This window comes from Littorina saxatilis, linkage group LG9 (genome assembly GCF_037325665.1).
Source record: "Littorina saxatilis isolate snail1 linkage group LG9, US_GU_Lsax_2.0, whole genome shotgun sequence".
In the NCBI taxonomy this organism is placed as follows: Eukaryota; Metazoa; Mollusca; class Gastropoda; order Littorinimorpha; family Littorinidae; genus Littorina; species Littorina saxatilis.
In genome coordinates, this window is record NC_090253.1 from 66,843,610 (window position 1) to 66,868,517 (window position 24,908).

General features: G+C 45.5%; 1 protein-coding gene across 1 annotated transcript; it reads left to right on the forward strand.

The window, feature by feature from the left end:
* Positions 1-1,315: 1,315 nt before the first annotated feature.
* On the forward strand, positions 1,316-21,806 carry LOC138976890 (trichohyalin-like). The gene is made up of 3 exons (XM_070349785.1): positions 1,316-1,584; positions 6,276-6,601; positions 18,359-21,806. Exons 2-3 carry the CDS (start codon positions 6,328-6,330, stop codon positions 19,552-19,554), a joined length of 1,470 nt encoding a protein of 489 aa, XP_070205886.1. The 5' UTR covers positions 1,316-1,584; positions 6,276-6,327; the 3' UTR covers positions 19,555-21,806.
* Positions 21,807-24,908: the final 3,102 nt, after the last annotated feature.

Below are 24,908 nucleotides of genomic sequence, written 5' to 3' on the forward strand. Positions count from 1 at the left end.
CCAATTTTCTTCACATGCAAGAAACTGACATGCTTTTTGTCTTTAAATAATTTCACTAAATTAATTTTACCAGGAACAACATTTCAGTCTCGAGTATAAATCGAGGGGGTAATGTGACGGCAGGGCCAAGATGACGGCGTCACACCGGATCCAGCTACATATCATTGAGTCGTTTATGCTGCAGGTTTAGGCCTACTGCGGTAAGCGGAATTATTTAAACAAGTCGCGTAAGGCGAAAATACAACATTTAGTCAAGCTGTCGAACTCACAGAATGAAACTGAACGCAATGCAATTTTTCAGCAAGATCGTATACTCGTAGCATCGTCAGTCCGGCAACCGTTCGTGGCAAAGGCAGTGAAATTGACAAGAAGAGCGGGGTAGTAGTTGCGCTGAGAAGGATAGCACGCTTTTCTGTACCTCTCTTCGTTTTAACTTTTTGAGCGTGTTTTTAATCCAAACATATCATATCTATATGTTTTTGGAATCAGGAACCGACAAGGAATCAGATGAAAGTGTTTTTAAATTGATTACGAAAATTTTATTTTAATCATAATTTTTATATTTTTAATTTTCAGAGCTTGTTTTTAATCTAAATATAACATATGTATATGTTTTTGGAATCAGAAAATGATAAAGAATAAGATGAACGTAAGTTTGGATCGTTTTATAAAAAAAATAATTTTAATTACAATTTTCAGATTTTTAATGACCAAAGTCATTAATTAATTTGTAAGCCTCCAAGCTGAAATGCAATACCAAAGTCCGGCCTTTGTCGAAGATTGCTTGGCCAAAATTTCAATCAATTTGATTGAAAAATAAGGGTGTGACCGTGCCGCTTCAACTTTTACAAAAAGCCGGATATGACGTCATTAAATACATTTATCAAAAAAATGAAAAAAACCGTCTGGGGATATCATACCCAGGAACTCTCATGTAAAATTTCATAAAGATCGGTCCAGTAGTTTACTCTGAATCGCTCTACACACACACACACACACAGACAGACAGACAGACAGACAGACACACACACACACACACACACACGCACATACACCACGACCCTCGTCTCGATTCCCCCCTCTACGTAAAAAGCAGTTGGTGTAAATTTGATACGACACAGCAAGCCATGTAGTATTCTCTATCTACCTGATGAAATGCAATAGTTGTACTGTGTACTGAACTTGGAATTTACAACGCTAAAGTTCAAGATTAAAATGTTCTTTATCAATGCATTGCTCTTCATTATAAAAGTTTCTGATGAAAAGTCATTTTAGGCCGTGGCTGGAGAACCCACGAGTCGGTTGCGGAGCTCCCAGGCTCGGAGAGCTACAAAGGACTGTCGGTTCCCGAGCCTGGGGGCTCTGTAACCGACTAGTCGGTTCCCGAGCCACTCCCGGTCATTTAAGGGGAGTCACTCCGGCTAACATTGCCATTGGCAAGGCCTCGTTTTTCTGCTACGTGAAAATTTCATGTGTAAAGTACACCGACCAAGGCGTAAACAAGCAGTTGAATTCAACCTAAAACGTGACTACTATGGCTCTATAAACGTACACCATGCATATTTGCAAAATAGACACAAACGGGTAAGTACATGTTTACAGTTGTGAAAGCGAAGGAAATGTTTTACTCATTTGAGTCATGATTTAACATTAACATTAGCGGCCTGATCTTGATCTTGATAGTTACGCTGCTGGGTACCAGAAGACTGGCATAAAATTAAATGCAGCGGGGGAGAGTGCGGCAGCCTACTGGTGGTGAACGGCTGCTAGCTTGGCTTTAAAGATGCCAATGCTTTTGGAGGTTACAATATTGTCCTCAAGTAGATTCCAGTCTTGTGCCGTCTTCACAAAAAAGGAGTTCCTAAACTGATCAGTGCGGCCTTGGGGCACTGAATAGGGTCTAGAATTGTTTCTTGAATACTGTGAGACGATGTTGGATGTGTGATGGTCAGAGTGTCTCACTGGCCTGATTTTACGGCCTTGCTTCTGCTCAGTTTTTTTGTCAAAGTTACAAAGCATTATTAATCTAGACACAAGAAAACTATTTTACAATGCCCACATAAAACCCCATATTGATTATGCTTCCATAGTATGGGACGGGTGTAGTGAAGTTCACTTGAAGAAGCTGAACTCGCTCCAGCGTAGAGCTGCTAAACTAGTTCTGCCCAGTCCATCTCTTTCTACAAAGGAAAAGATGAAAAGTATTGGGATGTTAAGCTTAAAAAAGCAGCTTTTGTATAATAAATGTTCATTTATGTATAAAGTCGTCTATAAGGACGCCCCAACATATCTCATACAACTCTTCAATTCATCTCCGTCATATTATTCAAACACTCGAAATAACCTTGCTTTGTCAAGGCCCCGCATCGATTTGTTTAAAACTAGTTTTTCTTATTCTGGTGCGTTCCTTTGGAATTCACTACCTGTAAATATCAAGTCATGTCTGTCATTATCCTCTTTTAAAAGACAGCTCCGAAAGCACCTCTCTAACGACTAAGTCGGTGTACAGTTTGTGCGAGTGTGTGTGAGGATTTGTAAAAGAGAAAGTGTATAGTATGCTTCCATTAACAAGCACACTTTTGAATTTTTAATTTTTATTTTGTTATAGTATACCTTTCCCTATTGTTGTTTTTTTATATTTTTTTTTTATTCTTCATATTTGTTCTTTATTTCATGTGTGTATTATAGTAGGGACTAGCTGTAAGAAAGGACCATATGGACCTAATGCTATCATCCCTCGGTAATAAAGTTTTCGAGTTCGAGTTCAGTTAAGAACTGGTGTGATGGTAGTGCCGGTACCAGCCCCTCAACCACCCTATAGAAGAACGTCAGACGGAGTTGTTGACGTCGCTGTTGCAGAGGTTGGAGTCCAGTTTTCTCTAGGAGTCTGGTGACGCTGCCGGGGGTCGACGACCTGAAGTCGCCTCTGATAAACCTCGAGGCTTTGCGTTGTACGCGTTCGATACAGTCAATGTCTTTCTTCAGGTAGGGGTCCCAGACAACCGCCCCATACTCCAGGAGGGGACGCACAAGGGAGAGGTAGGCCTGCTGACGGCAACGAGGCAGGCAGCGTTGGAGGTTGCGGCGGAGAAAGCCAAGGGTGCAATTTGCTTTTTTAGTGATAGAAGAAATGTGGGGGCTCCATTTCATGTCGTCTGAGAGGAGAATGCCAAGGTAGGGTGTGGATCTAACGTTTTGGAGGATGCTGTTGTCCAGTTGGTAATAGAAGTCAGAGGATTTGTTTATACTGAGGATATAGCATTTAGAGGCGTTGAAGCGCATGCCCCAGGTAACCGCCCACTCTTTGAGGTGTCTGAGGTCTTGTTGCAGGGATTGGTGATCCGTGAAGGAGTTTATTTCCCTATAGAGCAGGCAGTCGTCGGCGAACAAGCGGACGTGGGACGATACGGAGGCTGGCAGGTCGTTAATATGGACAAGGAAGAGTAGTGGGCCGAGCACCGTCCCCTGTGGGACGCCAGAGTCTACTGTAGTTAATTCGGATGAAGTACCCTCGGGTACAACTTTCATGGAGCGCTTAGTGAGGAAGGACGTGAGCCAGTTGAGTAGGGGGCCGTTTATGCCATAACAGGAGAGTTTGTGGAGAAGGTGGGCGTGGGAAACAGTGTCGAACGCTTTAGAGAAATCAAGCACAGCGACATCTACTTGTTTTCTTTGGTCGAAGGTGGTCAAGAGGTCGTGGGTTGTGGTGAGAAGTTGGGTTTCACCTGCTATGTTTTGCCTGAGCACTATGTTTTACAACTGGTGATTTGATAACATCCAGATCCACTGCAGGAAACAGATTACAATACAAAGTCTTCAGCGTTGCTGGAATCATTGTAAACTGGTTCGATGGTGTTGAACTTGTGGACATGCGCTCTGTGGAGTTTCTGGAACTTAACAGTGTTGAACCAAGCAATTTAAAAGAAATAACTCTGATACAAGCATCACGGTCTTCTACAGGATGGAGCACCAAGTCTGTCGCTTGCTCTTCGAGAACAATCTGCAAATGCAAGGGCAACTGTTTAACGAAACGGTGCAATTGCCGAAAAGCAAACATAGACTGCTGTACAAAATGTCACCCAGAAAGCACATTTTGCAAGAACTGTTGATGGATTTCCAGTGAAATGAAAAAAAAGCAAAAAAGGCATGTTTGTGTATGTGCGTGAGTGCATGCATGTGTGGGAGTGTGTGTGTGAAGGCATGTAGCATAGATAGGCCTACCTTTCATGCTTCATCTTTTATAAACTTTTAACTTTGTGATATGATTTAATGATATTGATAATAAAACCTTATTGTGCGCAATTACTCTGTGTTGTTCGATTATATCAATTCAATAATATTTATTTTTATTTCTGCATTTCAATACCGGAAATGAGTAAGCCTTAAAATCATGAGTGACTCAAGATGAAATGGTTTTAACAACAATTATAAACCTTTGAACACATTATTGAGTCTTGAGTCGCCTGTTGGTGAGATATGTGCGCGTTATAAAATATTCGTATTATTATTTCCCCCAATTCCTATTTCCCCTAGTGAAAACTGGAATTCCCATCTCCACTGAAACTGGATTCCGTTTGCACTGGGGCAAACTGGAATTCCAATCTTCACTAACAAATATCCAGTGGAGATGAGAATTCTAGTTTGCCCTAGTGCAAACTGGAATTCCAATCTCCACTAGTGCGATTCGGAATCTCACTGGATTCTCATTTCCACTGGGACATACATTTGTATACATACCTGACAGTCATTCGTACAGTTTCATAATTTGTTTGTGTTGTATGTAGCGGGCTTGTGGAATTGTTAGCGGGCTAGTGACTTTCTTGTGGAATTGTTAGCGGGCTAGTGACTTTCTTGTGGAATTGTTAGCGGGCTAGTGACTTTCTTGTGGAATTGTTAGCGGGCTAGTGACTTTCTTGTGGAATTGTTAGCGGACTAGTGACTTTCTTGTGGAATTGTTAGCGGGCTAGTGACTTTCTTGTGGAATTGTTAGCGGGCTAGTGACTTTCTTGTGGAATTGTTAGCGGGCTAGTGACTTTCTTGTGGAATTGTTAGCGGGCTAGTGACTTTCTTGTGGAATTGTTAGCGGGCTAGTGACTTTCTTGTGGAATTGTTAGCGGGCTAGTGACTTTCTTGTGGAATTGTTAGCGGGCTAGTGACTTTCTTGAAGGTACTGGCCTGGTTTGCGAGTTAAATGTGTGATATTTGGCCATGCAACCCTGCTAGCCTTGTAATCACAACAGAGCGGCAAAGAGTTCTGTCTAAGACTGTTAAGAAACACTGCCGTTGCTGAACTTTGGTTCAATTTTGTGTGTTGCATGTAGTTGACTTATTTGTACTTTGTGGGAAAGTACTCAGTACTACTGATATTATATTTTGTAAACACAATATTTATGTTTGGACGAGAATGCAGGTGAACTTTCTAGTCCTGTCAAAACAAGTTGTTTACCACGTTGTTTTGAGTCGTGGGTTCGTGGCGTTCGCTCGGATTAAGTGTGTCGGCACTTTTAATGTACGTCACAGAGAATGTCACTATTCTAGTCCATGGACAATTCATCTAATTTTAGTTGTATCATGTTCGGTCTGGAATATTCTCGAGATTGAGTATTTACTATATAGGCCAGCGCGATTTGTATGTTAAAAGGCTTCTACTTTGAGTTCTGCTACGATGTGCAGTTGTATGTATGGAATGCTAAATAAATCCTCGAACTCAAGTTGACGAGTTTTTGTCTGCTGCTGTGAAGACGGGCCACGTAGAATAAAAGAACACAACTATATGACATTTGAGAACTTCGTCAATCTCAAGTGTCATGTAACAAAGACGTTTTTTCAGAGAACTTGAGGCATGCGTACTGTACTCAATACAGTGGAACTCCCTTTTTAAGACCCCCCAGTTTAAGACTCCCTCCCTTTTAAGACTCCCTCCCTTTTAAGACTCCCTCCCTTTTAAGACTCCCTCCTTTTTAAGACCCCCCAGTTTAAGACTCCCTCCCTTTTTAAGACCGGGCAATTTAAGACTTTTAAGACCCTGTTTTCTCAGATTTTCTGTTCATTACCTCTGTAAATTTACCCCCAGTTTAAGGTTCCCTCTTTTTTCAGTAAGACCGGATTTTCTCAGATTTATGAAAGACATAAAAGGGAGGTACATGTACCACAGTACAGAATAGTGATATTATACTTATAGTGACATTATACTTATAGTGATATTATACTTATAGTGATATTATACTTATAGTGACATTATACTTATAGTGACATTTTCTTTGCTCTCTTGACAGTTATGCACAGTGCATCACAACACACACGTGACTAGCAGCCTTCTTGGACAAGATGGAGGCAGGAGACCCAGAGGGGATGCCAGTGGTCAAGACAGAGATTGGGATGCCAGAAACAGAGGTTGAGATGCCAATGCCAGTGGTTAAGACGATGCCATTGCCAGAGATAAAGACGGAGATTGAGATGCCATTGCCAGAGATAAAGACGGAGATTGAGATGTCAATGCCAGTGGTTAAGACAGAGACTGAGCTGTTTGACGTGAAGATAGCATTTGATGTGGCCGAAGAACCACCAGTGTTTTGGTGTGAGACTGAGCCACATGTAAATGGTAAGTATTTAGTTATGCCACTAATTAGACATTCTGTGGTAAGATATTTTTTTTAATCAACATTCAACAACCAGGGGACAGGTCTCGCAATATTTTAGGCCAATGAAAAGCCACATAAGCCAAGATACAGCTCCTACAGAAAAGGCAAACATCAATCACAACAAAAAAGTCACCGACCTACTGACCAAATTTTTGTTTGATACTTTACACCAAAAATGAGGTTTTTGACCTTTACTTTAACGTAAGAGGCTCATACTTATGTGTCGGGTGGTCGGTGTCTGTAGGTGTGACGGGTGGTCGGTGTCTGTATGTGTGACGGGTGGTCGGTGTCTGTATGTGTGACGGGTGGTCGGTGTCTGTAGGTGTGACGGGTGGTCGGTGTCTGTATGTGTGACGGGTGGTCGGTGTCTGTGTGTGTGACGGGTGGTCGGTGTCTATATGTGTGACGGGTGGTCGGTGTCTGTATGTGTGACGGGTGGTCGGTGTCTGTATGTGTGACGGGTGGTCGGTGTCTGTATGTGTGACGGGTGGTCGGTGTCTGTATGTGTGACGGGTGGGCGGTGTCTGCATGTGTGACCGGTGGTCGGTGTCTGTAAACGATAACTGCTGTACAGTGGGGCTGGAAAGAGGGTACCAAACGGCGTTCAGAGTGGTCGCACATTACCCATAGACATGATTTGTCCCCGAATTCGTTGTCTGTGTTTGGCGATTGGCCGGTCGTCAGGGGGTCACTACCGTTGAAATCCATTTCATGCCAAGTAAATGTGGCCTTACAATTACATGACAGGTAGCCCATGCCTTGACCATTGCAAACACTGTTGTTGCAGCAAACAGCACCTGTTAGTGTTATCAGTTTGATGCTGTCAAATCTGATGATTGACTGTCCGCCCAATGCAGGTACAGTGGCCCCCCTTATAACACCACCAACAATCTGATGATTGACTGTCCGCCCAATGCAGGTAGAGTGGACCCCCCTTATAACACCACCAACAATCTGATGATTGACTGTCCCTTATAACACCACCAACAATCTGATGATTGACTGTCCCTTATAACACCACCAACAATCTGATGATTGACTCCCCCTTATAACACCACCAACAATCTGATGATTGACTGTCCCTTATAACACCACCAACAATCTGATGATTGACTGTCCCTTATAACACCACCAACAATCTGATGATTGACTGTCCCTTATAACACCACCAACAATCTGATGATTGACTGTCCCTTATAACACCACCAACAATCTGATGATTGACTCCCCCTTATAACACCACCAACAATCTGATGATTGACTCCCCCTTATAACACCACCAACAATCTGATGATTGACTGTCCCTTATAACACCACCAACAATCTGATGATTGACTGTCCCTTATAACACCACCAACAATCTGATGATTGACTGTCCCTTATAACACCACCAACAATCTGATGATTGACTGTCCCTTATAACACCAACAACAATCTGATGATTGACTGTCCCTTATAACACCAACAACAATCTGATGATTGACTGTCCGCCCAATGCAGGTACAGTGGACCCCCCTTATAACACCACCAACAATCTGATGATTGACTGTCCGCGCAATGCAGGTACAGTGGACCCCCCTTATAACACCACCAACAATCTGATGATTGACTCCCCCTTATAACACCACCAACAATCTGATGATTGACTCCCCCTTATAACACCACCAACAATCTGATGATTGACTGTCCGCGCAATGCAGGTACAGTTGACCCCCCTTATAACACCACCAACAATCTGATGATTGACTGTCCGCGCAATGCAGGTACAGTTGACCCCCCTTATAACACCACCAACAATCTGATGATTGACTCCCCCTTATAACACCACCAACAATCTGATGATTGACTGTCCCTTATAACACCACCAACAATCTGATGATTGACTGTCCCTTATAACACCACCAACAATCTGATGATTGACTGTCCGCGCAATGCAGGTACAGTTGACCCCCCTTATAACACCACCAACAATCTGATGATTGACTGTCCGCCCAATGCAGGTACAGTGGACCCCCCTTATAACACCACCAACAATCTGATGATTGACTGTCCGCCCAATGCAGGTACAGTGGACTCCCCTTATAACACCACCAACAATCTGATGATTGACTGTCCGCCCAATGCAGGTACAGTGGCCCCCCTTATAACACCACCAACAATCTGATGATTGACTGTCCCTTATAACACCACCAACAATCTGATGATTGACTGTCCCTTATAACACCAACAATCTGATGATTGACTGTCCGCCCAATGCAGGTACAGTTGACCCCCCTTATAACACCACCAACAATCTGATGATTGACTGTCCGCCCAATGCAGGTACAGTGGACCCCCCTTATAACACCACCAACAATCTGATGATTGACTGTCCGCCCAATGCAGGTACAGTTGACCCCCCTTATAACACCAACAATCTGATGATTGACTGTCCGCCCAATGCAGGTACAGTTGACCCCCCTTATAACACCACCAACAATCTGATGATTGACTGTCCCTTATAACACCAACAATCTGATGATTGACTGTCCGCCCAATGCGGGTACAGTGGACCCCCCTTATAACACCACCAACAATCTGATGATTGACTGTCCCTTATAACACCACCAATCTGATGATTGACTGTCCCTTATAACACCAACAATCTGATGATTGACTGTCCCTTATAACACCAACAATCTGATGATTGACTGTCCGCCCAATGCGGGTACAGTTGACCCCCCTTATAACACCAACAATCTGATGATTGACTGTCCGCCCAATGCAGGTACAGTTGACCCCCCTTATAACACCACCAACAATCTGATGATTGACTGTCCGCGCAATGCAGGTACAGTGGACCCCCCTTATAACACCACCAACAATCTGATGATTGACTGTCCGCGCAATGCAGGTACAGTGGACCCCCCTTATAACACCACCAACAATCTGATGATTGACTGTCCGCCCAATGCAGGTACAGTGGACCCCCCTTATAACACCACCAACAATCTGATGATTGACCGTCCGCCCAATGCAGGTACAGTGGACCCCCCTTATAACACCACCAACAATCTGATGATTGACTGTCCGCCCAATGCAGGTACAGTGGACCCCCCTTATAACACCACCAACAATCTGATGATTGACTGTCCGCCCAATGCAGGTACAGTTGACCCCCCTTATAACACCAACAATCTGATGATTGACTGTCCGCCCAATGCAGGTACAGTGGCCCCCCTTATAACACCAACAATCTGATGATTGACTGTCCGCCCAATGCAGGTACAGTGGACCCCCCTTATAACACCACCAATCTGATGATTGACTGTCCCTTATAACACCAACAATCTGATGATTGACTGTCCCTTATAACACCACCAACAATCTGATGATTGACTGTCCCTTATAACACCAACAATCTGATGATTGACTGTCCCTTATAACACCAACAATCTGATGATTGACTGTCCCTTATAACACCACCAATCTGATGATTGACTGTCCCTTATAACACCAACAATCTGATGATTGACTGTCCCTTATAACACCAACAATCTGATGATTGACTGTCCCTTATAACACCAACAATCTGATGATTGACTGTCCCTTATAACACCAACAATCTGATTATTGACTGTCCCTTATAACACCAACAATCTGATGATTGACTGTCCGCCCAATGCGGGTACAGTTGACCCCCCTTATAACACCAACAATCTGATGATTGACTGTCCGCCCAATGCAGGTACAGTTGACCCCCCTTATAACACCACCAACAATCTGATGATTGACTGTCCGCGCAATGCAGGTACAGTGGACCCCCCTTATAACACCACCTACAATCTGAGAAAATCAGGTCTGAAAAAGGAGGGAGTCTTAAACTGGGGGTAACTTTACGCAGGTTATGAACAGAAAGTCTGAGAAAACAGAGTCTTAAACTGGGGGTAACTTTACGCAGGTTATGAACAGAAAGTCTGAGAAAACAGGGTCTTAAACTGGGGGTAACTTTACACAGGTTATGAACAGAAAGTCTGAGAAAACAGAGTCTTAAACTGGGGGTAACTTTACACAGGTTATGAACAGAAAGTGAGAAAACAAGGTCTTAAACTGGGGGTAACTTTACACAGGTTATGAACAGAAAGTCTGAGAAAACAGGGTCTTAAACTGGGGGTAACTTTACACAGGTTATGAACAGAAAGTCTGAGAAAACAGGGTCTTAAACTGGGGGTAACTTTACACAGGTTATGAACAGAAAGTGAGAAAACAAGGTCTTAAACTGGGGGTAACTTTACACAGGTTATGAACAGAAAGTCTGAGAAAACAGGGTCTTAAACTGGGGGTAACTTTACACAGGTTATGAACAGAAAGTCTGAGAAAACAGGGTCTTAAACTGGGGGTAACTTTACACAGGTTATGAACAGAAAGTCTGAGAAAACAGGGTCTTAAACTGGGGGTAACTTTACACAGGTTATGAACAGAAAGTCTGAGAAAACAGGGTCTTAAACTGGGGGTAACTTTGCACAGGTTATGAACAGAAAGTCTGAGAAAACAGGGTCTTAAACTGGGGGTAACTTTACACAGGTTATGAACAGAAAGTCTGAGAAAACAGGGTCTTAAACTGGGGGTAACTTTACACAGGTTATGAACAGAAAGTCTGAGAAAACAGGGTCTTAAACTGGGGGTAACTTTACACAGGTTATGAACAGAAAGTCTGAGAAAACAGGGTCTTATAAGGGAGGGAGTCTTATGTCTTAACAGGGGGTTCCACTGTGTGGTCTAGCTGAGGGGCAGGTGGTGAACGTTCCACTGTGTGGTCTAGCTGAGGGGCAGGTGGTGAACGTTCCACTGTGTGGTCTAGCTGAGGGGCAGGTGGTGAACGTTCCACTGTGTGGTCTAGCTGAGGGGCAGGTGGTGAACGTTCCACTGTGTGGTCTAGCTGAGGGGCAGGTGGTGAACGTTCCACTGTGTGGTCTAGCTGAGGGGCAGGTGGTGAACGTTCCACTGTGTGGTCTAGCTGAGGGGCAGGTGGTGAACGTTCCACTGTGTGGTCTAGCTGAGGGGCAGGTGGTGAACGTTCCACTGTGTGGTCTAGCTGAGGGGCAGGTGGTGAACGTTCCACTGTGTGGTCTAGCTGAGGGGCAGGTGGTGAACGTTCCACTGTGTGGTCTAGCTGAGGGGCAGGTGGTGAACGTTCCACTGTGTGGTCTAGCTGAGGGGCAGGTGGTGAACGTTCCACTGTGTGGTCTAGCTGAGGGGCAGGTGGTGAACGTTCCACTGTGTGGTCTAGCTGAGGGGCAGGTGGTGAACGTTCCACTGTGTGGTCTAGCTGAGGGGCAGGTGGTGAACGTTCCACTGGGTAGTCTAGCTGAGGGGCAGGTGGTGAACGTTCCACTGTGTGGTCTAGCTGAGGGGCAGGTGGTGAACGTTCCACTGTGTGGTCTAGCTGAGGGGCAGGTGGTGAACGTTCCACTGTGTGGTCTAGCTGAGGGGCAGGTGGTGAACGTTCCACTGTGTAGTCTAGCTGAGGGGCAGGTGGTGAACGTTCCACTGTGTAGTCTAGCTGAGGGGCAGGTGGTGAACGTTCCACTGTGTGGTCTAGCTGAGGGGCAGGTGGTGAACGTTCCACTGTGTAGTCTAGCTGAGGGGCAGGTGGTGAACGTTCCACTGTGTAGTATAGCTGAGGGGCAGGTGGTGAACGTTCCACTGTGTGGTCTAGCTGAGGGGCAGGTGGTGAACGTTCCACTGTGTGGTCTAGCTGAGGGGCAGGTGGTGAACGTTCCACTGTGTAGTCTAGCTGAGGGGCAGGTGGTGAACGTTCCACTGTGTAGTCTAGCTGAGGGGCAGGTGGTGAACGTTCCACTGTGTAGTCTAGCTGAGGGGCAGGTGGTGAACGTTCCACTGTGTGGTCTAGCTGAGGGGCAGGTGGTGAACGTTCCACTGTGTGGTCTAGCTGAGGGGCAGGTGGTGAACGTTCCACTGTGTAGTCTAGCTGAGGGGCAGGTGGTGAACGTTCCACTGTGTAGTCTAGCTGAGGGGCAGGTGGTGAACGTTCCACTGTGTAGTCTAGCTGAGGGGCAGGTGGTGAACGTTCCACTGTGTAGTCTAGCTGAGGGGCAGGTGGTGAACGTTCCACTGTGTGGTCTAGCTGAGGGGCAGGTGGTGAACGTTCCACTGGGTAGTCTAGCTGAGGGGCAGGTGGTGAACGTTCCACTGTGTAGTCTAGCTGAGGGGCAGGTGGTGAACGTTCCACTGTGTAGTCTAGCTGAGGGGCAGGTGGTGAACGTTCCACTGTGTAGTCTAGCTGAGGGGCAGGTGGTGAACGTTCCACTGTGTAGTCTAGCTGAGGGGCAGGTGGTGAACGTTCCACTGTGTAGTCTAGCTGAGGGGCAGGTGGTGAACGTTCCACTGTGTAGTCTAGCTGAGGGGCAGGTGGTGAACGTTCCACTGTGTAGTCTAGCTGAGGGGCAGGTGGTGAACGTTCCACTGGGTAGTCTAGCTGAGGGGCAGGTGGTGAACGTTCCACTGTGTAGTCTAGCTGAGGGGCAGGTGGTGAACGTTCCACTGTGTGGTCTAGCTGAGGGGCAGGTGGTGAACGTTCCACTGTGTAGTCTAGCTGAGGGGCAGGTGGTGAATGTTCCACTGTGTGGTCTAGCTGAGGGGCAGGTGGTGAACGTTCCACTGTGTGGTCTAGCTGAGGGGCAGGTGGTGAATGTTCCACTGTGTGGTCTAGCTGAGGGGCAGGTGGTGAACGTTCCACTGGGTAGTCTAGCTGAGGGGCAGGTGGTGAACGTTCCACTGTGTGGTCTAGCTGAGGGGCAGGTGGTGAATGTTCCACTGTGTAGTCTAGCTGAGGGGCAGGTGGTGAATGTTCCACTGTGTAGTCTAGCTGAGGGGCAGGTGGTGAACGTTCCACTGTGTAGTCTAGCTGAGGGGCAGGTGGTGAACGTTCCACTGTGTGGTCTAGCTGAGGGGCAGGTGGTGAACGTTCCACTGTGTGGTCTAGCTGAGGGGCAGGTGGTGAACGTTCCACTGTGTGGTCTAGCTGAGGGGCAGGTGGTGAACGTTCCACTGTGTGGTCTAGCTGAGGGGCAGGTGGTGAACGTTCCACTGGGTAGTCTAGCTGAGGGGCAGGTGGTGAACGTTCCACTGTGTGGTCTAGCTGAGGGGCAGGTGGTGAACGTTCCACTGGGTAGTCTAGCTGAGGGGCAGGTGGTGAACGTTCCACTGTGTGGTCTAGCTGAGGGGCAGGTGGTGAACGTTCCACTGTGTAGTCTAGCTGAGGGGCAGGTGGTGAACGTTCCACTGTGTGGTCTAGCTGAGGGGCAGGTGGTGAACGTTCCACTGTGTGGTCTAGCTGAGGGGCAGGTGGTGAACGTTCCACTGTGTAGTCTAGCTGAGGGGCAGGTGGTGAACGTTCCACTGTGTGGTCTAGCTGAGGGGCAGGTGGTGAACGTTCCACTGTGTAGTCTAGCTGAGGGGCAGGTGGTGAACGTTCCACTGTGTGGTCTAGCTGAGGGGCAGGTGGTGAACGTTCCACTGTGTAGTCTAGCTGAGGGGCAGGTGGTGAACGTTCCACTGTGTGGTCTAGCTATGGGGCAGGTGGTGAACGTTCCACTGTGTGGTCTAGCTGAGGGGCAGGTGGTGAACGTTCCACTGGGTAGTCTAGCTGAGGGGCAGGTGGTGAACGTTCCACTGTGTGGTCTAGCTGAGGGGCAGGTGGTGAACGTTCCACTGGGTAGTCTAGCTGAGGGGCAGGTGGTGAACGTTCCACTGTGTGGTCTAGCTGAGGGGCAGGTGGTGAACGTTCCACTGTGTGGTCTAGCTGAGGGGCAGGTGGTGAACGTTCCACTGGGTAGTCTAGCTGAGGGGCAGGTGGTGAACGTTCCACTGTGTGGTCTAGCTGAGGGGCAGGTGGTGAACGTTCCACTGTGTAGTCTAGCTGAGGGGCAGGTGGTGAACGTTCCACTGGGTAGTCTAGCTGAGGGGCAGGTGGTGAACGTTCCACTGGGTAGTCTAGCTGAGGGGCAGGTGGTGAACGTTCCACTGTGTAGTCTAGCTGAGGGGCAGGTGGTGAACGTTCCACTGTGTGGTCTAGCTGAGGGGCAGGTGGTGAACGTTCCACTGTGTGGTCTAGCTGAGGGGCAGGTGGTGAACGTTCCACTGTGTAGTCTAGCTGAGGGGCAGGTGGTGAACGTTCCACTGTGTGGTCTAGCTGAGGGGCAGGTGGTGAACGTTCCACTGTGTGGTCTAGCTGAGGGGCAGGTGGTGAACGTTCCACTGTGTAGTCTAGCTGAGGGGCAGGTGGTGAACGTTCCACTGTGTGGTCTAGCTGAGGGGCAGGTGGTGAACGTTCCACTGTGTAGTCTAGCTGAGGGGCAGGTGGTGAACGTTCCACTGTGTGGTCTAGCTGAGGGGCAGGTGGTGAATGTTTGTTTTATCTTTTTTAAACAAATCAAAGCAATTTTTATGGTGGGCTTTTGAAGAAAAGTTGTTCAGGACGATCAGTACTATTTTCTGTTTAACTGACTTGTTTCCAGCTTTTGCACTTTTAGCCCTGTACATGTTGATGTTCACAAATCAAGAAAAACAACTGATTTACACACAAAAAGTGATTTACACACAAAAAGTGATTTACACACAAAAAGTGATTTACACAAAAACGAGCCCCTTGCTCATCGTTTCATTTTAATACATTCATTTTAACTCGTCTTAAAACTGTCACTTGACTTACTGGCCAGAACATCATTGAGGAATGGAGAAAAACGGATGTTAACAGGCGTGAAAAGCATGCACAAAGCACTCCTGATTTGCTAGAGAGGGGATCCTAAACACTGGCCCGTCAGCCAGACCATGTGCCCAACATACACACACCCACCTTGCATCACTTACATCCGGCTCGGTACCTTCTAATCTGTTGCTGTCTTTTTTATTGATGATGACGGGTGCAGTGGCGTAGTGGATAAGATATCGGCCTCCTAATTGGAAGGTCGTGAGTTCAAATTCGGACCGCGGCCGCCTGGTGGGTTAAGGGTAGAGATTTTTCCGATCTCCCAGGTCAACTTATGTGCAGACCTGCTAGTGCCTTATCCCCCTTCGTGTGTACACGCAAGCACAAGACCAAGTGCGCACGGAAAAGATCCTGTAATCCATGTCAGAGTTCGGTGGGTTATAGAAACACGAAAATACCCAGCATGCTTCCCCCGGAATCGGCGTATGCTGCCTGAATGGCGGGGTAAAAACAGTCAAACACGTATGTGATGGGGTGGGAATTACGTTCACATAGAGACGCCAAGTCAGGGGTTGTAGTAACGTGACTTTTATTTTAATATATACCAGAAGGCAGCGTCTGTTGACACATGAAAAGAAAAGAAAACATATTATAAATACATAGCATAACAGCATAACAAGTTTAAACGCATCATTCATACCAATGCATCCTAACCATACAAACATTCCACAACAAACCTACACTATCAAGAGAACAGAGAGGGGGGGGGGGGGGGGGAGCGATGGGGAGACAGGACCTATTATCCCTTACTACACAATAGATCGCTGAGGACACGTCACGCCTGCAAGCATTGAACCGTGACTGACGAGGGCCGATAGGTTCAGGACCCATAATTCTACAAGTTACTAAGGGGAGGTTACTCTACCTTTGACGTCACAAGGCACGCTACGTCGTGAACAAAGACACTCAGATATCGCGGGAAACAAAATGGCTGAGACACATACATACATACACGCCAAAGCATCAATCATACGCTCAGAACGCACCATAGAACTGATCAAACATGGCAAATACAATACCGTAAAGTACCGAGTATAAGCCCACCTGCACGAATTTCGGACAAAAGTGGGGGGTGGGCTTATACTCGGTACTGGACCCTATGCACGAACACATTTTTCATTGCAATGGAGACATGATTCATATAATGATACCATCTGGGATGAAAAGTGTTATGTTTGTTCAAACTAAAGCAAATGTGAAGCAACATGAAGATATTTTGTGTGTTATAAAATTGTTAAACTCGCAGACAGACATACGTAAGGCTTACACACCATGATCACTCGTAAATGAACACATTGAAAGCATGTCTATTCAACAAAAACGGCTTTTATTCAAAAACATGAAACTTGAAAAAGCTGAAATCACCAAAATCTGCCGGCACCTTCTGGTAACTGGACGTACAGAGGCGAATGGATACATGGTGCCGTTTTTTCCACCTTTGTAGCCACATGTTTGACGCATCAAAGTCTTGAAGTTTCAGACCCGCCCCTATCTGTCGAGCTTTTCTCTGCAAGTCTTTATTTCTAACAACTCGCCCTTTGCTTCTTTCTTCTTGTAGAAACTCAAAAAGTATCACCTCCAACTCCTCCGACTTCACAGTCCGACCAGGGTGCAGTTTCAACTTTCGCGTTTCTCTGCCAGTTTCATGCTGCAGAAGGACATCTGTGTTAGCTCGCCACATTTCTGTCCACACCAAACTCTTCGGCCGTGGCACTGACATTCCCGTGTTTGTTAAGGTGCTCCAGAGCAGTCAACTTGAGTTCTACTGTGTAAGATTTTCGCTTCGGCATTTTCTTGGAAACAAGCGCCAAAAGCAAGGGGAAGCAACTCTGACACGACATTTTTCGGCATTCCTTTTTTCTCTCCCTGTTCTCGATTTTTCGTTGTTTTTTGTTTTTTTTAGCCATGCAAAAGTGGGAGGTGGGCGTTAACTCGGTACTTCACCTTTTGCATGGATTTTGCTCCAAGGTGGGGGATGGGCGTTTACAATGTCATGGGCTTATACTCGGTACTTTACGGTAATACCGAAGAAACAATATTTACTTACAGTTCTTTCCTCAATATACAGCCGCACACAACTCGTCGGAACTTGAAACACGATCCCGGTCGAAAGTTACTTCGCTGATGTAAAACCAACTCTAAAACGTTTCTCGCACACACACAGTCCCTTTAACAATCCTCGAATCAATCCTTGGCCAAAATACGGTTATAATGACCCAAACTACACTCCTTGCCTTGATTATAACAGAACAGCCCACTTCGTCAACATCACGGGCCAAAGAATCTAGACACAGCCATCGTCGAACGCTGAAGAAGAAGAAGAAGATTATAACAGAAACACAAACATCGTTCAACTACAACTGGAACATCACAATCCAAGATACGAACACTCAGTCACTGACACGTCCTAACACTTCGAAATCACACCGGGTACTCATCAAGCCCACGCTATCATTCTGACTCGCGCGCGCGCACTCATTCAAACAGTCAACCAATCAGAAACCAGCCTCCATACACACCTACAATTAGCTACAACACACAATAATCCTAGCGGGAGACACAACTTGAGACAGGGGGAGATAATTAAACAGGGACAGATAGAAGGACAAAGAAATGACCGGGAATATTTTCATCTTTGGTGACTAAGTGTACAAATCCACTCGTGCAAAAACATGAGTGATCATAACCTTCGTGGTTGAAAACGGCGTTAAACACCAAATAAAGAAAGAAAAGATCGTGGGAGTTCCAGCCCATGAACGAAGAAGAAGAAGAAGAAGTGTTGATGAGAACAGATTTTTTTCATTTGTAGATATATAATTGTTCGTCAAGCAAAGAGATGTGTGGCATGTATGACAAGTGGGGGGGGGGGGGGGGGGGGTGTGGTCAGTAACTGATGGTTTACAGGAGCGGGATTTAATCGGATGTTCCTTTCTCTTTATCTGTCCAGCCCAGGAAGTGACAACGTCAAACATTCCTCTCTACTGCCAGATGCTGACAGCAGTGTCACATGTCGAGGATCAGGTGGACAACGTCAAAGCGTCGCAACGCGGAGGACAGAGGAAACGGAAACAAAATGCAAGAGCACTGGCGGCGGAGAGGAATACACGAAATCAGGAACGAAAGGCAAGAGCACTGGCGGCGGAGAGGAATACACGGAATCAGGAACAAAAGGCAGCAAGACAAGCCCTAGAGACACCGGAAAACAGAGAGCTCAGACTAAGCAGGCAAAGACAGCAACAAGCTCAGGGAAATGCCCCGCTGAACGCTGAGACACCTAGCCAGAAAAGGAGAAAACTTGCCAACCAGCGAAGACAAAGAGCCCGTCAGCGAGCTAAAGAGACGCCTGACGATACAGAGTATAGAAAGGACATCCAGAGATTAGCTACAGCCATTCAACGTGCTAAGAAGACACCGGAAGAAACGGAGCGCGGAAGGACTATACAAAGACAACAAACTGCTATTCAACGCGCTCAAGAGACACCCGAAGAAACAGAGCGCAGACTGACTATACAAAAACAACGAACGGCTATTCACCGCGCTCAAGAGACACCCGAAGAAACAGAGCGCAGACTGACTATAAAAAGACAACGAACGGCTATTCAACGCGCTCAAGAGACACCCGAACAAACAGAGCGCAGACTGACTATACAAAAACAACGAACGGCTATTCACCGCGCTAAAGAGACACCCGAAGAAACAGAGCGCAGACTGACTATAAAAAAACAACGAACGGCTATTCAACGCGCTCATGAGACACCTGAAGAAACAGAGCGCAGACTGACTATACAAAAACAACGAACGGCTATTCACCGCGCACAAGAGACACCCGAAGAAACAGAGCGCAGACTGACTATAGAAAGACAAAAAAGAGCTATTCAACGCGCTCAAGAAACACCTGAAGAAACAGAGCGCAGAAGGACTATACAAAAACAACGAACTGCTATTCAACGCGCTCAAGAGACACCTGAAGAAACAGAGCGCAGACTGACAATACAAAAACAACGAATGGCTATTCAACGCGCTCAAGAGACACCCGAAGAAACAGAGCGCAGAAGGACTATACAGAGACAACAAAGAGCTGTTCAACGCGCTCAAGAGACACCTGAAGAAATGGAGCGCAGAAGGACTATAGAAAAACAATGAAAGGCTATTCGACGCGCTCAAGAGACAGCTGAAAAAACGGAGCGCAGAAGGACTATACGAAAACAACAAAGAGCTGTTGAACGCGCTCAAGAGACACCCGAAGACAAAGAGCGCAGAAGGACCGTGCAAAGACAACAAAGAGCTGTTCAACATGCTGACGAAACGCCTGAATATACGGAGCGCATACGGAGCAACCAAACAAATCAACAAGCCATTCAATCCGCTGAAGAGACAACTGAAAACATAGGGAGAGGATGCACCTCACAAAGACTACTAGCTGAGCCATTCAACCCGCTGAAGAGACAACTGAAAACAAAGGGGGAGGATGCACCTCACAAAGACTACTAGCTGAGCCATTCAACCCGCTGAAGAGACAACTGAAAACAAAGGGGGAGGATGCACCTCACAAAGACTACTAGCTGAGCCATTCAACCCGCTGAAGAGACAACTGAAAACAAAGGGGGAGGATGCACCTCACAAAGACTGCTAGCTGAGCCATTCAACCCGCTGAAGAGACAACTGAAAACATAGGGAGAGGATGCACCTCACAAAGACTGCTAGCTGAGCCATTCAACCCGCTGAAGAGACAACTGAAAACAAAGGGGGAGGATGCACCTCACAAAGACTACTAGCTGAGCCATTCAACCCGCTGAAGAGACAACTGACAACACAGAGTGCAGAAGCGGGACCACCCAAAGACGGCCCGTCTGCGTGCTGAAAAATCATCTGAAGACAGTGAACTGTATCCTTGGCACAAAGGGTCAAAAATCCAAAAAATAAGCCCTTAAAAAAATAAGGCCTTATTTTTGAAAATATGCCCATATTTTTGAAAATAAGCCTTTATTTCTAAAATAAGGCCTTATTTTCCATGATTAAGGCCTTAAATCTGTAAGCCCTTAACAAAATATGGGCATAAAAAAATAAGCCCTTATTTAAAAATAAGGCCTTATTTCTAGGCCTTATTTTTTTAACCAATCATGAAGCTGAATAGAAGTCGGCTGCACCGCACATGCGCAGAGATCTCATAACATACATGGCGATTGGTTCAGTGATCTCATAACAGACATGGCGAATGGGTTCAGTGATCTCATAACATACATGGCGAATGGGTTCAGTGATCGTGATGAACTTTTGAGAAGAATTTGTGCTGAATTTGGAAATTGCGAGAGAATTGGGGTTTCCGATGAGGTGTATGCTCAAGGTAAGCATTGTTTACATGAAATGACTGTTTCATTTATATCAGTGTAACATCTTGATCGCTTTCGAATGTCCGGATGCGCAGTAGCCTTCGTGGTTGAAAACGACGTTAAACACCAAATAAAGAAAGAAAGAATGCGCAGTAGCGATGCGCAGAAAAATAAGGGCATATTTTTTTTAAGGGCTTATTTTTGTATGCCCTTATTTTTTATGCCCATATTTTTTAAAGGTCATAACAGAAATAAGGCCTTATTTCAGTAAGGCCTTAACAGAAATAAGGCCTTATTTCATTATGCCCTTATTTCCTTATGGCTGTAAATATTTAAGGGCTTATTTTAGAAAATAAGGCCTTATTTTCAAAAATATGGGCATATTTTCAAAAATAAGGCCTTATTTTTTTAAGGGCTTATTTTTTGGATTTTTGACCCTTTGTGCCAAGGATAGAACTGAGGCGTGTCGACATGGCCAGAAGAAGTGCATCCCTGTTAGCTAATGAGGCGTGTAGTCAATGTTTGTAAAGATTTTAGTCAAGCAGTATGTAATAAATGTTAAGTCCTTTGTACTGGAAACTTGCATTCTCCCAGTAAGGCCATATATTGTACTATGTTGCAAGCCCCTGGAGCAAATTTTTGATTAGTGCTTTTGTGAATGTGATAGGGTGGAGTGGAAGGGGAAAATAGGCCAGGAAGCATTAAATGAGACGCCAAGACAGAGGTTGCGATAACGTGACCTTTATTTACCCCCCCGCGGGTTTGGGGGAAGAATTTACCCGATGCTCCCCAGCATGTCGTAAGAGGCGACTAACGGATTCTGTTTCTCCTTTTACCCTTGTTAAGTGTTTCTTGTATAGATGCCAGAGCGAGATTGTCATTGGTCCTGCTAGGGTGACGTGGGAGGAAGCCACGTCAGCAGTTTAAAGACAGATTTTATTTGTTGGTATAGTATTTAAGCTGTAGTAAAGCCAACCTAGATTTTTTATAGATATATTTTCTATGGAAGAACTCACGTATGGTTTTTTGACTGTTTTGGTCTGAATACAATTTGAAATCATATTATTCTTCAGTGTTGATTTTGCATTTTGTTCGTGTCTGTTCGTCTGGTGCGTGTGGTTTGAATGCTGTCCTGACAAATGTCTTTTAAAACTGCATGCACAGTAACATCTTAGACACAGGCAGTTAATATTTCCGTGAAGCTACCACCGCTCGGCTTTACACACACGTCACGTGATACGGTGATACACTCCAATACACGTGATACGGTGATACACTTCAATACACGTGATACGGTGATACACTCCAATACACGTGATACGGTGATACACTCCAATACACGTGATACGGTGATACACTCCAATACACGTGATACGGTGATACACTCCAATACACGTGATACGGTGATACACTCCAATACACGTGATACGGTGATACACTCCAATACACGTGATACGGTGATACACTCCAATACACGTGATACGGTGATACACTCCAATACACGTGATACGGTGATACACTCCAATACACGTGGTACGGTGATACACTCCAATACACGTGATACGGTGATACACTCCAATACACGTGATACGGTGATACACTTCAATACACGTGGTACGGTGATACACTCCAATACACGTGGTACGGTGATACACTCCAATACACGTGATACGGTGATACACTTCAATACACGTGATACGGTGATACACTCCAATACACGTGATACGGTGATACACTCCAATACACGTGATACGGTGATACACTCCAATACACGTGATACGGTGATACACTCCAATACACGTGATACGGTGATACACTTCAATACACGTGATACGGTGATACACTCCAATACACGTGATACGGTGATACACTCCAATACACGTGATACGGTGATACACTCCAATACACGTGATACGGTGATACACTTCAATACACGTGGTACGGTGATACACTCCAATACACGTGATACGGTGATACACTCCAATACACGTGATACGGTGATACACTCCAATACACGTGATACGGTGATACACTCCAATACACGTGATACGGTGATACACTCCAATACACGTGATACGGTGATACACTCCAATACACGTGATACGGTGATACACTCCAATACACGTGATACGGTGATACACTCCAATACACGTGATACGGTGATACACTCCAATACACGTGATACGGTGATACACTCCAATACACGTGATACGGTGATACACTCCAATACACGTGATACGGTGATACACTCCAATACACGTGATACGGTGATACACTCCAATACACGTGATACGGTGATACACTCCAATACACGTGATACGGTGATACACTTCAATACACGTGGTACGGTGATACACTCCAATACACGTGATACGGTGATACACTTCAATACACGTGATACGGTGATACACTCCAATACACGTGATACGGTGATACACTCCAATACACGTGATACGGTGATACACTTCAATACACGTGATACGGTGATACACTTCAATACACGTGATACGGTGATACACTTCAATACACGTGATACGGTGATACACTCCAATACACGTGATACGGTGATACACTTCAATACACGTGGTACGGTGATACACTCCAATACACGTGATACGGTGATACACTTCAATACACGTGATACGGTGATACACTTCAATACACGTGGTACGGTGATACACTCCAATACACGTGATACGGTGATACACTCCAATACACGTGATACGGTGATACACTCCAATACACGTGATACGGTGATACACTCCAATACACGTGATACGGTGATACACTCCAATACACGTGATACGGTGATACACTCCAATACACGTGATACGGTGATACGTAGAGGTTACATGCCGAGTCTCAGTGATTATCAAAAATAATGGTCTCAGTTCGCGGTCATGAAAAATGCGAGCTTCATTATCAAAAATAATGGTCGAAGTTAGCGGATCATGAAAAATGCGAGCTTCAGCGAGCTTTTTCATGACCGCGAACTGAGACCATTATTTTTGATAATCACTGAGACGAGGTATGTAACCTCTTTATCCCTCCTTTCTTCAGTTATTCAAAGAAAAGAGGAGTTTTTGTGCGAAAGTTTGATCGAATCATATTCACCCAAACAGTCTACCTGCGCAGGCGATCGATTAATGCGCGGTTGTATAGTTCCGTGCAAATCATTCAATTTTATTAACACTTCTTGTCAGTTTCCATGTTTTGAACTAAAATCAAGTACACAGTTATGTTGTCATTCTGCTGTGGCGGTAAAGGCAGATAGTGTGTGTTCTGTTCACGGTTTTGGTATCGCTCAGGAAATGTTCTTTCCTCGAATGTGACTAGCAGACGAAGTTTTACACCCGTGTTCCAACCTTAAAAACTGTATGAAGTTTAGTTTTCTGGGGCAAACTAGTGTATGAAACCGCTGCATGTTCTTTAAGTTTATTAAATGTTTGCAATTGATTGCGTGTGATATGTTTATAAAATGAAATATTGTTGAAAACTGACCGTCGGATTGCAGTCTCGTCGATGCAGCCGAAATCTGGAAGGGGAACTACTCGTGTCGGTAGACAAAGTATGAGAGTTACTTTTCCTTGGAATCTTGCTAGCGATAAACGATTGTGCACGGCAGATCTAAATTCAGAAAACAACCAAACTCATGGATTTTATATTGAGATTCATGTGTTCAAGCCTGTAGTTGCTGGTTTAACCTTTGCCGGATGCCGCTTTTGACTACACACTCCCGACGATGCGGGTTTGTCTGAACCCATACATTTGAAAGAGGGTTTTACCGATTATTCCTCTAACGACGATGCGGGTTTGTCTGAACCCATACATTTGAAAGAGGGTTTTTACCGTTTATTCCTCTAACGACGATGCGGGTTTGTCTGAACCCATACATTTGAAAGAGGGTTTTTACCGTTTATTTCTCTAACGACGGGGTGGGTTCAGGGAAACCCACAGCGCTACTTCAGTGGTTGCATCGAGTTTCTCCCTTCACCGACCTCTTGCAGGGGAGGGAGAGGGGGAGGGAGAGGGGGAGGGAGAGACTCTGAGAGACTAAGAAAGAGAGAGAGAGAGAGAGAGAGAGAGACTAAGAAAGAGAGAGAGAGAGACTAAGAAAGAGAGAGAGAGAGAGACTAAGAAAGAGAGAGAGAGACTAAGAAAGAGAGA